Source organism: Corvus kubaryi, unplaced genomic scaffold (assembly GCF_017639235.1).
Source record: "Corvus kubaryi isolate FWS band 111438036 unplaced genomic scaffold, C.kubaryi_AGA036_p1.0 37398, whole genome shotgun sequence".
Lineage (NCBI taxonomy): Eukaryota > Metazoa > Chordata > Aves > Passeriformes > Corvidae > Corvus > Corvus kubaryi.
The window spans coordinates 20,214,759-20,229,921 of NW_024581137.1; the positions used below are offsets into that span (position 1 = coordinate 20,214,759).

The 15,163-nt window shown below is 42.8% G+C and overlaps 1 protein-coding gene across 11 annotated transcripts in view; it reads right to left on the bottom strand.

The window, feature by feature from the left end:
* RARB (retinoic acid receptor beta) overlaps positions 1-15,163 on the bottom strand; it is a 317,576-nt gene that overhangs the window by 12,294 nt on the left and 290,119 nt on the right. For all 11 annotated transcript variants that reach the window (XM_042043055.1, XM_042043054.1, XM_042043058.1 and 8 more), the window contains 2 exons: positions 9,349-9,509; positions 2,283-2,459 (listed from right to left, as the gene is read on the bottom strand). In XM_042043055.1, coding sequence (XP_041898989.1) covers positions 2,283-2,459; positions 9,349-9,509 — 338 coding nt within the window. The remainder of the gene's footprint in view (positions 1-2,282; positions 2,460-9,348; positions 9,510-15,163) is intronic.

The window sequence follows — 15,163 nt, forward strand, 5'->3', positions numbered from 1 at the left end:
TTTGTGTAAATGTCACACAGGAAAGTTAGGACCATTTCCAGCAACCATGCTATATCTGTTCCTCAGCTCCTCCCAGCTGCGGGCTCCTATGGCGCTCGCTATGCCCTGCTCGCTTAGATGTGTCACCTTCTCTGGCTTTGTGAAAAATAAAAAAGAGAATGAGCAGGTGATCAGGAATGACAGGCCTCAATAAAGTTTATAACTAGAGCTTGAAGGTTGCCAATGGCCACAAAGTAGTGAATCATATTAAAGAATCAACCTTTTCTATCCATTAACTAGTTGAAATAAAGTCACCATTTACCACCTGCTTCATACTCTTTTTCTCATCTGGCAACTCGGCTTTTATTTAATCACTTTGATCAAAGTGTGTTTATTGAGGCACTTCAGATAAAACCCCTACCAAAAATGCTCCCCTCAATTTTTGAGCTGGTGTTGGCAATGGTAGCACTGAGTGGAGCTGCTGTGGGGACCCTGTGCAACAGGGGCTGTGCATGTTCCCAGGGCAAGCTCCCACTGCCCATCCCAACAAAGAGCACCAGGAGCTTGCAAGATTACAGAATTAAGGTATTTGTAATCCAGCAGCTATGGAGACAGGGCATGGCACAGACAAACAGGGTGGCAGATTAAGGGCTAAAGTTTTACGGGTAAAGAATTTGGATATGCAGAGTCTTGCTATATCCCAGCTCTTCCCTGCCTTTTTTGGGTAGTTTCTGTATTAACTATTTGTTACAGGTTACAGCAGCACAGCACAAAGCAGTTCCCATCCCCTACTGCTGGCAGAACACACTCGAGGCAACGCTGCAGGTTTTTGATCACCATCTGCCTCTTGTGTAAGGGAAACGTAACGGAGTCTTATCAGGACAGAGCTGGTGATGACAGGCGTGCAATTGGTAACGAATGGCCCTGCCCCACGGAGGGACACTCTCAGTAACAATGGGATGGCTGAGTCTGAATGAGTGCCTGGATTAAGGGAACAACAAGAGGTGACTCTCAAGCATGCCAGGGCAACCTCAACCTTCCCTTTTTCTATAGGCCAAAGAATGATACCCCTTCCCCTCTCCTACCCCTCTTCCTCCTTCATCAATGTCCTCTTGATGCGATTCTTCCAAACAGCTTTTGACAAAACAAGAGGAAAAGGTCACAGCAGTTAACGTCCTCCTCAACATGATCCTGTTTGAAGCAATGCACTTTTAGAAAGTCCAAGATTAATTACTTCAACCTCAACTTCCCTAGTTTAAACTCCTGTGTCATGACAAAAAAATATATCTACAGTAGCCATCCTACAATGTGCTTCTTGACTGGCCATGCTTGGCTCAATGAGGACTTGAAGGTCTGAGCTCAGAATAAAACATTTAAAACATGTTTACATTGAACATACTGTTTTACTGTGAGTTATTGCTACAACCAATAATACAAAGCATATTTGCCACTAAAAGCCTGAAGACCTCTAAGGTCTTGATAAAGAAATGCTGAGATCCCAGAGGGCTCCTCTGAAGGTCAGCATGACAGAAACAACCAGAGACAAAGGGAGGGAAGACAGCTTGCCTTGACACAGTGTCAAGGCAAGGTCTGGAGAAAAACTCCCTGCCCACCTGCATAGTTCCCTCCTGCAGGTTGTACATTTGCCTATCTAAAATAAAATTACCTTTAGCTAAAATCTGTACCAAGTCCATTATATCGGCCACTTCCACAGATACCTGCAGTACTGGAGAAAGCAGGGGGATCTGAGTGCCAGAGGCTTGCATCAAACAGGCTCCAGGCACACCAGTTTCCCCTCTAAAACCTGAAAAACACTCTGGAGACTTGTGTCTTGTTCCTTAAATTCCCTCATGACCACAGCTACAGCACATTCCTAAACCATTATATAGGGGACTGTCTCTCTAGGTATCCTTTATGCAGAAGATTATGTTTTGGAGGGAGGAGGATGGATGAAGGAGGAAGGATGAAGGAGGAAGGAGGAAGGAAGGACAAACAGGTTTCTCTTCAGTGTTAACAGTACAGAAAATTTTCCGAAGTTACACATGCCACAATACCAAAATGTGCCCCTTTTACTGAAACCCACAAAGTGTAAGGACTTATTTTGATAAGTATGCTCATCCCTCTCAACACACCTCTGTAGGTGTGCTGGAGTCATCTTCTGACTGCATTAGACTACCCAGTAAGTTCAATTTTACAACAATAAGGTCAGGGCTGTATTTCACCCCCCCTCTTCCTGTCAATTACAATAAAAAGAAGAATAGAAAATGCATTAGTAGGAGAACAATGATGTTAAAAATACATACCAGTATATCCAGGCAGGCTGCTTTGAGTAGAGTTATTTGGTCTGCAATGGTCAAACTTGTAAAGCCTGGCAATCGCTTTGCAAATTCCACTATTTTAATAATGCACTTCGTTGCAAGTTCACTGAATTTGTCCCAAAGCCCAAGGTCCAGTCGAACCCGATGATCTGCGCTGGAGTTCTGGAAAGACAGACAGAAGGCCCCATAAATCAACAACGTCCCTTTCAGTAAATGGTTTTCAAGGGAAGGAAACAACAACCACGTTTTCCTTCCAGAAGTACTTTCTATTAACATTCCAGGCATTTTCTGCAGCTTGCTGTTGGGATGATGCTGGTTTTAAACTTGGATTAATCGCCTGAAAATTCCTTGGATATTTCTCTGTTGCTTATGATTGCAGAGGCCATCTGTACAAGGAATACAAATGAACTTAAACATTTCCAAATGCCACCCTCATTATTCTTCCTTGCCATTATATAATAAGTGCATTGAGAAAGACAATTTACAGTTGTACCCAAGAAAATATAAATGAACAGTGGAACAAGAATATTGGGTCCTCATCTGGAAAAAGCAGCACAGTATTTGGAACATAGTTTCACATTCTTAAGGTCTTAGAAAATTAGTTCTGCTTAATTTCTCTGCTCTGTGGCTCTGCCACAGCTTTCTGAAGCTACAGTCTCCCATGACTTACAGAGCATTTATTTACATGATGTTAAGGAAAACCCCATGAATGCCATGTGCACATTTAATGGTGCATCCAACGTACACCCCACTGCTGGAAGTGTAACAGGGACATACTGGTGGCATATTTCAGAGACTGTTTCCAATATGTTCACCTACCTCAATAAAAATGTCCATCATTTTCTAGAGTGAATAGGAAACTTCTGTTAAGTTTGTGATCAAACTCACATTTTCATACATTTGGAACAACCACTTAACCCTTGAAAAAGCTGAACATGTCAGCCAAGAATTGTCTGACTCAAAATCTGCTGTGACCCCTTTGATGTCAGCCCACCAACACTGGGTGTCACGAGGAGACCTGGTGAGTCCATTCCAATCCACTCAGGATTCCCGCAGAGTGACAAGAAACAGGTAATGATGGAGCTCTGAAATACCCAACTCCTCTCCTTCTGCCCTCGTATGCAGTGCATTGCCAGCATTTGATCCAATGCTATTTAGGATGCAGCCAGTGTGATGGTGTCCCCTATTTCATAAGCCACCAAGTTTAGTGCGCACTGCAGCTGCCTTCAGCATCTGGGTGATCTCCTCTTCATTGCAGGAGGAATTTTACCTATAAAAATATGCCCAGGCTTTCTCCCCAGCTGCAAAGGAAGCCAACATGATCAGCTGCCTCAGTCTTAGCTGGTTGAAGTTAAAATGTTAAATTAACTTTAAAATTAAAGTTAAATGAGCAGAGTCTCAACCTAAAAGTCTAACAGACATGGCAGATTAAACAGCCATCAAAAAGCATTCAAATTACACAGATCACACTTCCTTGGAGGAAACATTTCCAGTGAGCCTGCCACCACCACTGCTGATGGTGGGGACGTCCACCTCCTTGAAAACCAGTGAAGCCATTATCTTGTCAGCTTTCTTTGGTTCACGGGAAGGACACAGGACTGGAAGAGGTTGGTGAGGGAATGTGGAGTGAGCTCAGCTTGGCTGTGATGCTCTGGACCCCATCCCAGTGCTGCCTTCACAGAACACCACCACCACCATCAGTCATGAAGGGGAAAGTCCTGACAGGTCCCCAGGGCACTGCCAGCCTGACATTCACCCTCACTTGGAACAGGGTGGAGATGTGAGCCAGGAATATTTACATTAGGCCCTAAGTGCAAAAAATAAATGCTAACCATGCTGAGCAGTCTAAAGGAGTATACATGCTCCTTCCTGCTACCCCACTCTTTAGGAAATAATTAATTAATTTTATCATTTCTATTTGAATTTTTATTCTGGAAACTTCTCCTATTTTGTTTTGGTTTTTTTTTAATGACAGAGGAAAGATAGAAGAAAATGTCTTTATAATGCTAAACCTAAAGAATTGCCTTCAAAATGGTCCAAAACTAATGGGTTAACAGTCATTGTAATGCCCTTTGAAACATTTCTTTCAGCTACTGGAGTATGCATCCTTCAGATTTATTTTATTTCATCCTCAAGGACCTTGGTGAAATACAGTACATTGGAGGAAAAATAAGATCAAGATGTGCAGTCATTCAGGCTGTAATTAAATTTAATAGGCAGTTTATCCAGTTCATAGAAAGATGGCATAGCAGAGAGCTACACAAAGCAGAGCCTAAAGCAGGAAATCATTTTACAATAGGGTATCCATCTGGAAAAAAAGACGTTGCATGAAACCAGCAAGTGTGAACGAAATCTTCATCAGTATCATATGAGGTTACTTTATCATGCTGCAGTGCCAGCAACGGGAAGTTTGACGTGTCTTCTATTAGGAGTAATGCACAGCCGTCGTAACAAATGTAAATCTAACTCTCTATTATGCAAACTGAAGAGAAGGGGCAGTTAATAAAATACGAAATAACCAGGTGTTTTATTATGCCAGGTGCCAGATCCCTCAGCATTGGAGCTAATGTGGTTTGCACATTATCTTTGAGATGCTACAAATGGAAAGAGTTTTAACATTCTAGCTGTTAATGAATGTTGACACAAGCGTCACAGGAAAAAGAGCTGGATTTTTAGCAGCATTTTTCAGTATCTAAAACCCAAAACTGACTCAGTATCAATGTATACACTGAACAATAAAACATGGGGTTAAAACAATGCACAACAGAAACAGAAACTCTGATTAAATTTGCCTGGAGATCTCCTCTACCCATGCTGTGAAAAAGATGCAGATGCTATGACTTTTCCTGAATATTTTACTGAAGAGGGTTTTTGGGTGTCTTTTCCAGGAGCAGTCTCGCACGTTTTTCAGGCCTATGCACCAGTGCACATATGGTGGAACAATACTGTAATACACCCTAGTGGCATCTTTATCAGTGGAAAAGCCCAACCTTGCTATGAAATCCAATTAAACAGCCATTTTTGCCACATAAATTGATCCCATTTTTTCCATCATTTTTGTTTTTCCATTGCAGACTGCTCTGTCTCCACATTAACAATACAGGATGAGGTACTCATAGAAACACACACAGCAGCAGAATCCCTACTGTCTTTAAAATCCACTTTACAAAGGAAACAAGGCTCACAGGGGTACTCTGCCCTAATCAGGAACACTTGTGATGCCTCTTTAGTAAAAGGAGCAATGCACTCCAGCCCTGGCGAGTTCAGCGAGGACCACGGCATATGTCCCTGCTCAGTCCCAGTATCAGGAGATACATACATACATACATACATACATACATACATACATACATACATATATTCCTCTGCAATGGCACAGAACAATAGCTGTATAACTTCTAAGGCCAGCACTTACAAAGAACAATATGCTGCCAAGATGTGGAACCTCTTCACTTCCAGCCAGCCAAGAGAAACCCAGCAGAATCTGCAGCAAGGGTCGGCAGAGCCAAAATTGTTTTCTGTCTTATCCTTCCTTTATCACAAGGCTGATGTAACACAGCTGTAGACTTACAAATAATACCACTCTCAAGGGACAAGCAGTATAGTTACACTCAATTATACTATAAAGTATGACATCTCCAGAGAAATTACTCAGGCACTCTCTCTTACCTAGATGACAGTAATAAAACAGATCTGTTTATGATGGAGTTTTGGAATCCATTACATATAAACAGCTTGCTGATTCTCATCATTGGAAGACCTGTACTTGTCACTGCCCACCAAATGCAACTGTTAAGTCAAATGACCCAGGGAATTTAATACAAGTGCTGTTCTCCCATTATTTTAAGTAGACTTCTATTAACTATGCAAAGTATGGGACCACTTTTTCTTTTTAAAGAGCAGATGGCTATAAAAAAACATAATTGAAAAATGCTTCTCCAAAACCATTTTTAACAGGTAAAAACACAATGGGGGAGTGGGGGTGAAATCACCATGTAACCTTTCCCTCTGGGAAATGCAGGCTGCAGTGCTCAAGAGGGAGAGAAGCCAGATACACAAGCCAAATGCCTGAACAGATTTTTTTTTTTATTTTATCTCTGTAATGACTTTTTTACTTTACACTCTTATACTTAAAATTCTTTGCTCGTTTTAGCAACAAATGAAATCTTCTTTTAAAACAGTTTGAATGATCACGTAACCAAAGGCACTCAGGGGCTGCTCTTGCAGAATGCTTTCTTCCAGCCACCATCGCTGCCAGTACAAAGGGGAAGGCTCACAAAATTCAAGGCAATCCATATTGGTTAAAAACACTCACTTCTCACCCCTCACTAGAGAATTAAATTAGAAACTCTAAGGTTATAAAAGCAGTCTGTGTGCTCTGTAGTGTGAGCACGTCATGCTTCATGACTGAGAGCACACAGAACCACACATAAAAGCAGGACTGGGGGCAGTCTTCTACCTGTACTAGATTGTTACTATCAAGAAAAGCAGAGTAGCAGAGGTGTCCAGCTCCCCTTGGACTCAGCACTTAGAAAAAGGGCTGTCTGCTCCTTTGTTTTTTGATTTCTGGTCTCTACTTCAAGTGTCCCAGACTGCTGCCGGAGCCCTGCCATTCGATCAGCAGCTGGTGGTGGTGTCCAAGCACTGGAGCTGTGCTCCTGTGACCAGCACACACAGCTCCCACATCCCAGATCCTCCTGTATCCTCAGCGCTGCAGAAAGGCTTCTCCCCTGCCCCTGGGCTGACGGGTGGCTAGAGGGGAAGATGACCCTTACTCCAGCTCCAGTGCTACTCTGTCCTTCCCACATAAGCTTTTGACACTGAAGTCCTACATAAAATGCTGGAGTGGCTGCCAGACCTTACCTAGATGAGAGATTTAAACACTGCATTTCACACACAGACTATGAGAATGCAGTTAAGAAGACAGTATTTAGCACCACTGCTATTAGTTTTGACTCAGCATTCGAAGGAAGCTGCATCAGTCTCAAAGATTCAAGGTAAGCCAAAAGTAACTCTTTCAGTATAATTTTGTTATTGCAGCTTGTACGTTACCAAGCCATGACAAAACAGGAGGGAGCTCAGCCCCATGCAGTAGTCCACCACTGTGGACTTCCAACAGACCACTGCTAAAAGCAAAATATCTCCTGCCCTGAGATATGAATGCCCCATTCGGCCTGAGATACAAATGACCAATATCCAGCCCCAGAGAGAGTGTGGTCAGGTCATGGCTACTCGTGCTCCTTAGACAGACAAGATTCATCTGTTCATTACTGACATCCAAGTGGTCTCAATAAGGGCTCTGAAATTCCAACAGGAACATAAACTCGCCATGGGCTTCAGATGGAACCTCAGGATGAAGACAACAGCAGTGGGTGTGATATGCAACAAGACCCTCTCCAATTTCATCCACTTGTATCATTTCAAGAGCTAAAATATTAATGATACTTCAGCATCCAATACCTAATGCAAGTGTAGAGGTGCCAAGGTTTATCTTTCAGCCCTCCAGGATCTCTGGCAATTACCAGGATGCAGTACCATCCCACCAGCTGCAACGCACTCTGCTAACTCCGAGGTAACGTGGAAATACATACCAACATGTTCCTCTGGGAAGGACCAGAGAAGCATGTGGAGGACAGGCTCCTTCCCCAGTACTAACCAATCTACATGGTTAGTAGATCTACATCAGAATTAAATGTGAAAAGTGTTTGTGAAAATACTTTCAGTGACATGAAAAACATACCTTCTTCTATCATCACACCATATGCGTTTGCTTTTCTTGCACTTAAATACCAAGACTTACACTTAGACCTCAGTTTTGAGCCTTGCCCTTTGCTTTTTAAATAGATTAAAATGCCATAAAACAGCACCCTGATTGCTAGAGCAGTGCATATTGATGGCACACAGGAATTTGCCTACATCACTCTGAGAAATTTAATGTTTCAATAGCAGAAAATTTACTCAAAACAGAGAGCAATCCAGTGACAGAAGTATTTCATCTGGCCTCTGGGGATTGCATCCCAGATCTTCATCTGGGGCTGGAGGGCAAGCACTATGGAGGCAGCTGTCTCCTCAGCCCAGCCATGTCACTCCTGAACTCCTGCTCTCAGCAATGAGAGCACATGCTTGACTACCTCAGGATGTTTTGTGTGTCTCCCTCTGAAACAGCCAGTGCTGCTGCAACCAACAGCAAGCCCAGACGCAGCAAAGTCATTCCTCCATTGACAATGCTCTAAACATTACCTAAGTTATTTTTTTGTCATCTCTTTTATTATTGGATTTTCAAACTTGACATTGAATTTTCTTTAATCAATTAGTATCACTGAGCTTCCCTGTATTTAGCAACATATATATGTATAGAAGAAAAATTATTTCCCTGACTCATCTCTGGAGAAGTTCCCATAGTACTGAGCTTCTTGATGGGGGGGCTGATTTTTCATTTCTAAAAGCTGCAGAAGTTTTTGCTGGTATGTGATATTTTGGTAGACTGGGAAAGGATGTGTAATTTTTGGGGTTGTCATGTGCAGAGCCAGGAGTCGAACTCAATAATCCTTGTGGGTCCCTTCCAACTCAGGATATTCTATGATTCTAGAAATAAATGGCAAATGAGCCTTTTGGAAACTGTTTTACTTAAACATTTCATATTTTCCTTGACCTTGGTAGCTTTGGGACTATCACCAGTAATCCAGCAGCATTTAAGAACTCCCTACACCTGCAAAGTTGTAATCCGCTGACGCACAAGCAGAGATCACATCTTTGGAAGCCAACAAATTTCTAATGAATGATGGAATGTAACTGACTCATGGTCTCAGAGCTGGTCGTTTGGCCGGATTAATCCTCCAGACGTCTCTCGCGATGCCGCTAAGTAGCGCTCACGTCTAAGTGCAATTTCTCTCCCCAGCAGGCAGCGTTCGCACGCACACCTCTGCTTTTCCCTGGCTAAGGAGGTGCAAAGAGTGCATCTACTGCTCCATCTATTTAAAATGTCCAGAGCCTCCAAAATTCACATCATCCAAGCATATCCAGAACGCTATGTGCCTCAAACCATACTAACCGTAGTGTATTTTCCCAGCTGGCAGAGAGAGGGGAAGGTTTCCTGGTGAGCTTTTCGGATCTTCTCAGTGAGATCATCTAACTCTGCTGTCATTTCATAGTTTTCTGTGGACTCCTGCTTTGAAGGTTCCTTCTTCTTTTTGTTCCTATCATTTCTGACAGCTGTAAGAAAAGCAGAGATACCGATCACATGGGGTTATTCAGATCAACCTATGTTGCTTCTGCTGCTCTATTTTTAAAAATGCTGTTACTTTAAACATACATTATTTTAGGTGAATATAAAAATGTTATATGCACAGAGAACATTACTTCCAGCTTACTTATTTAAAAATAATTTAAGAACTAAATGTAATGAGCAGTGATGAAACCAAACTTCCACAGGGGTTTGTTGTGGGTGTGCTATCACACTCCCATAGTATGTGCCTTCCAGGAAAGTCTACTACAACTTCATATGCACAGTGTCTTAGTAACTTTGTGCGGTGGGATTTTTTCACTGTAGCACTACAGCTGTGCATGGTAGATGGTGAAGTCCTCTACGGTGACGCAGTTGCTATTTTATTGGATGTGAACAACACTAAAAAAAGACAGCAGCTGTCTTTCTTCTTAAGTACCTCAGCATGGAAGATAACAAAGCCCCATACTAACACAAACTCCACCAAACAAAAGTTATTTAAAAGGAAAGTTAAATGTGAAAACAGTAAATGAAAGAAGATGAAACACATAAACCCCAAGTTCTGAAGATCAAAGGAGAAGCACAAACACTTGAAAGAGTAAAAATGGCAGTGAAGCTATCTAAAGTTGCTTGCCATCTGCTTCTGCACTCAGATCAGCCTTCTACCTTCCCCCGGCCGTGGGGGATTACTGGAAATATGCATCGTGCGCACTCATGCTGTAATTGATTTCCCACATATTTGTGTTCTGTAATAAAATATGACAGCTGCTCCATCACCATGCTGCTCTTTGTTCTTTTAATGAAAATAGCTTAATTTTACAAAACGTGCCCAGGAGATAAGTCCATGTCCACAGTATTGCCAGTAATTGTGAATTTTATCAAGAGGCTTGCTGTTAGCTAAAGCTAACGTCTTAAGTGTAACCAGATGCATAAGGCTTTACAACAAAGCCAAGCAAAATCAATCCCTCTCCCCAAAGACTCCATGTCAATATTAAACACCCTGAAGACTAAATGTTACTGGATAAATAAAACCAATCCTAACATTGCTAGTATTCAAAACCTCACGATATTTAAAACAAGGTCCTAAACTTGCAGGGTGCAGCCGGTGGGTTTGGCACATGTGAGCATGGCCAGGGATTTTGGATGGCCAAAGATCTGCTGATTCTTATTTGTACTGTCCTGCCCCACAAAGTGCATCTATCCATGCCATAGGGAGGGAAGCACAGAGCCACCTCCATGCCAGCTCTTTTTCCCTGTGGGTTCCCCAGGCCCATCTCCACATTTTCTGTGGTTGCTTCCTACATGCCAGTGAACCACAAATAATCACAAAGAGCAGAAAAAATAGTGAGCTGGGAAAGCATCAGTGTCAGGGGCATCTACAGAAATAACATATTGTGTGTAATAGAAAACGAGTAGAGATGTGGGGAATATTGTTTCTCCTTCAGGAGGCCGTTAGGCACATAGTCCATGCAATGTATGGCTCTGGTTTTCTCACTAAAGGTCTGACTTTGCAACTGAGAGAACTCTGACACCAATCATTCACATTTTAAGCATGAACTTGACTTAACTGTGTGACAGACCCGCACTGAAGTCAGTCATATGCTTGGCTGGATCAGGGCTGGGATGCTGAGCCCCCCACTGGATTAAAGCCTAACCTTGAACACCATCAATTTTGCTGTTTGGAGAACACAGAGTCAAAGGAGGCCAGCAGGAGTGGACCAGAAAGGTTATTCCTTGAAAAAGGTACAATGCTACCAGTGTACTCAGATTTAGGGGGATAGACTGGATCACCCCACTTCCTTTTTCAAGTTTTCCCTTCAAGCAAATGCTGTGGTTTTGTTTGCTGGACCCCAGGGCAGAGCACAAGTGCCACGTTTGGCACTGAAAAAACATCCAGGACCCAGAGGTACGTCTTGAGTGCTGCGAACTGCCACTGCACTTCAGAAATAAATGCTAATCACTGCTGTACTTGGGAGATAAAAGAGTTCCCTAGAAAATTCTCAAAACTCCTATACAACCACAAAGAGCAATAAACCTTTGTCACAAAGCCCCACTTAACTTATAGCTCTACAAGCTGATTGACTAATTTGCCAAGCAGGCAGCCTCAGCAACTACTTCCCTCCACAGCTTTGAACTCTTTGTGGAAGATGAACACATTATTTAGACCAGGCTTCAAAGCAGGTGCCAAGGGCTCCCAGAGACCAGGAGATAACTCTGGCAGGAACCCTGCCATGCTCCTTTGCTACCCCAGTACTGCTCCTTCTGCAGCTGTATCTGAAGTTCCTTTCCTTCCAAAGGCCACCACAGGGACAGCTGCTGATCAACTCTCACCACCAAATTGGCCCAGCTCTTTCCTCTTTGTTTTTTGGTGCAAATCAAAGGGGAGAAAGGGGAGAAGTAACGTATCCTGAAAACTAAAAAAAGTTTTTGTTCCTCATTAACTTTCTTGTATGATTCTGATAGCTTTTATAATAATGATAAACCAGAATAATATATATATTTTCTTGCTTTATTCATTAAGGCTGCATCAGACGTGTCAGTGTTTCTATATTCTCTGTAAGATAATGGATTAAAGCACTGACGTATAGCACCCAAGCTCCAAAAATATAAAGCATTTCAATAACACTAAACTATTGGACAGATTTAACTACAGCTATAATTCAACACGCAAAAAAAGAAGAGAGAGAGAGAAAGAGCGTAAGACAACACTATGTTTAAAAGAGTTAAATAAAAACATATAAACACACATTTACGCAGTAAATTTAAAAACCATCACTGGTCTGGAAACAGGAACTGTCACACCGCATGTGGGAAGGGTTTTGGATTACAGCTTATGCTTATATTACATAAATCACACCTTTTGGTATCTTGATCTTTACATGCATACGATCACATCAATCCCCAATGCAATTCCACTGCCTTTTAATGATGATACGCCAGTGATGAATCTCTGTCACAGTTAATGCTGCCGTAGAAAACTCAGGTTATGAATTTCATTACTTGTGCACTAAATTCTGACTTGATGGCTGCATTAATTAGGAGTGCCCAAGAGGGGACAGTATGGAAGCTTTCTTGCCCTATAAGAACTCCTGGAAGTTAAAAAAACCTTAAAGAAAAATAAATAAGGTGGTGGTGTGTGGAAAGAGACTGCAAGAAGGTGTATCTTGATACGTGAGGAAGCCAGGTCTTGGCGCGTCTCAGAAGGCTGAGCGACACACGCCCACACCTGTGCACGTCTGCTTCAATCCATCTTCCTGTGACAGCTTCCCTGTCCCCTTGACATACACGCCAGGACTTGTGCTCTCACACCCAGAAACCTCCAGGCATCCACAGCAGGGTTTGCAAGCTGGCAAAGGTACTTTCTGTTGCCTTAAGAACCAGCCCCTACCTTCAAATGTTCAGCCTCCTCCCTGATGGCAGAGGGGCAGAACATCATCTCTTGTCCTGTTCAGTCTGTTCTCCTCACCCCAGGTTTGCCATTGTTTTTTCCTTAGCCTCAGATACACTTTCCCTCTTCTACTTGAAGAGATGGACAGGGCACAAAAGTTGCATGAGGGTCAGATATATTTTTCAAGGAAAGCAGGGTCTGCTGTAGATGGAACTAAGTATAGGGAAGACACAAACATCTTCTCTTGGAGAACCCCAGTGCTCTCATTTAATAACCATGCAGCAATTCTCCTGCCTGAGTGGGGTAATTTCAAGCATGTCCTAAAGCAGGGAATCATCCAGTCTTAAACATGAGCCCCTCAGGTCCACCAAACTTAGCCACTGCTTGGCCTAAGAACAGTCTGGGATCCAGCCCATGAGACTTAGTTTCGAGACAATCAGGTAAAATCTTTGAATAGTGACTATTTGTACATCCCTTCGTCAAAGGTGGCACAAACATGTCCAAAGGAGAAGAACTTGGCACTCTCAATGCAATTTTTCCTATTACTTGCACAACCTGTGCTTCTCCAGATATCTAGAAAATACACAGACAGCTCCTTTCATGTATTATAATGCTTAATCAGCTTAAATTCACAATTTGAAATGCTATCACTGCAGTTTTGTCTCTCGGAGATCCCCGTGACCTTTGAAGAGCTCTGTGTACTAGTTAGCTGGTTTTGTTCCTGTAGCAACAACTACTAGTGCTTCCAGTCAGTTCGCATTCCTGTAAAACCACACTTCTCTTGTCCCCAAATATTTTGGAAGTTACTCGTTAAGCTAACAAACCTCAAAAGCACCATAAAGCACACAGAGCAAGTCAGTAATTGCACAGCGCTGGGCACAAGGTCGGTTTGCAAAAAGACTCCTTTTGTTTGTAAAACCCAATGAGAAGAGAAGTGGGAGGTGAACTGAGGTAGGAACACTGCAGACCTGCTAGTTTTTCCTTCTGGGCAGAGGCTTGCTGTCCCTGCCTGTCCTCCTGCTCCTTGGGAAGCCACCTGTCCCTGTGTGAACGCCAGGCAGCCTGGGCAGGCTGATGGTGCCACATGCGGCCGTGGGGCTGACGCTCAGCACTGCAGCCGGGAAATCCAGGAGCGCCAAGATGTTTGTTAGGGTGGAAACCCACAAACCTTGCACAGCTCCTCCACACTCTTGCTTCTCCAACTCCAGAGGCAGCTCCTAAAACATTTCTAATTCCGGTAGAAGTTAGCAGCTGTGGACAATTTCAGTCAAGTATGCAAAACGCTTACCTACTGCCAGTGCCAGGTTTGCTCCATCAGGTTAAATGCCCAACATATACCACGCAGTACTCTTCAACAAACTGTGCTAATGGTATGGAATGGCAGTCCATAAGGATGTCTTTCCCAACAGCCACATTGGAAAATCTCAAACCAAGGGAGACTTAGCAACCCTGATGCTGCTGCTGCTGCTGAGCTAGGCTCTCTGACCCAATGGTCAAAAGCAGCACCCAGCTGTGCATCCCAGGCAGCTCCCAAGCCCGGGAACTGGTAGAAGAAAGCACAGAGATGAGGGAACTCAAGGAGGTTGAGTTTCCCATCTCCAACATAAGTAAAGGAACAAAATAATCCTCTCGAAAGCAGCACAATCACACTTGACAAACTGACGAGCCATCAGCTCAGGATGGTGAGACTCCTGTTCATGTTAACAGCAGTGCAATTGCAAGCCAAACATACTAAAATATGCAGAACGCCAGGTAGTTATAAATAGATTGGTTTCCTAGGTCGTGATTTCCAGATGAAATAATGTTTTCTTTTAGGCAAAACAGCTCAGTCTTAAAAAAAGCCAGGAAACTATTTTAAAACAAATTTCCATGCCGAAACTTGGCTTTGACATATGGAGAATGATGAGAGACAAAGCCCATTTCAAACACAAACCTCTCATTTCTAATGGACAAAGCCAATAACAAGTACACAATTGTGTAAGGGGCTTACACAACCAAAACACATTGAAACCTGCATGTTTTGTGGCTGATTCTGAGAAATCAACCATGTCAGCTGTTGGATAACAATCGCCAGAAGAAAACATCTCAAATTAAGTGAGATAGTATCTCTCTACAGACACATATCAAAATTAACAGGGAGCACAGAGAAACGATCATGGTAGACATTTCATAAGCACCTGGCACGCTATCATTTTTCCCCAGGCACAGAGCAAGCACATATATTACAGAATTCAAGCCCGCCCTGGGTTTCCTATT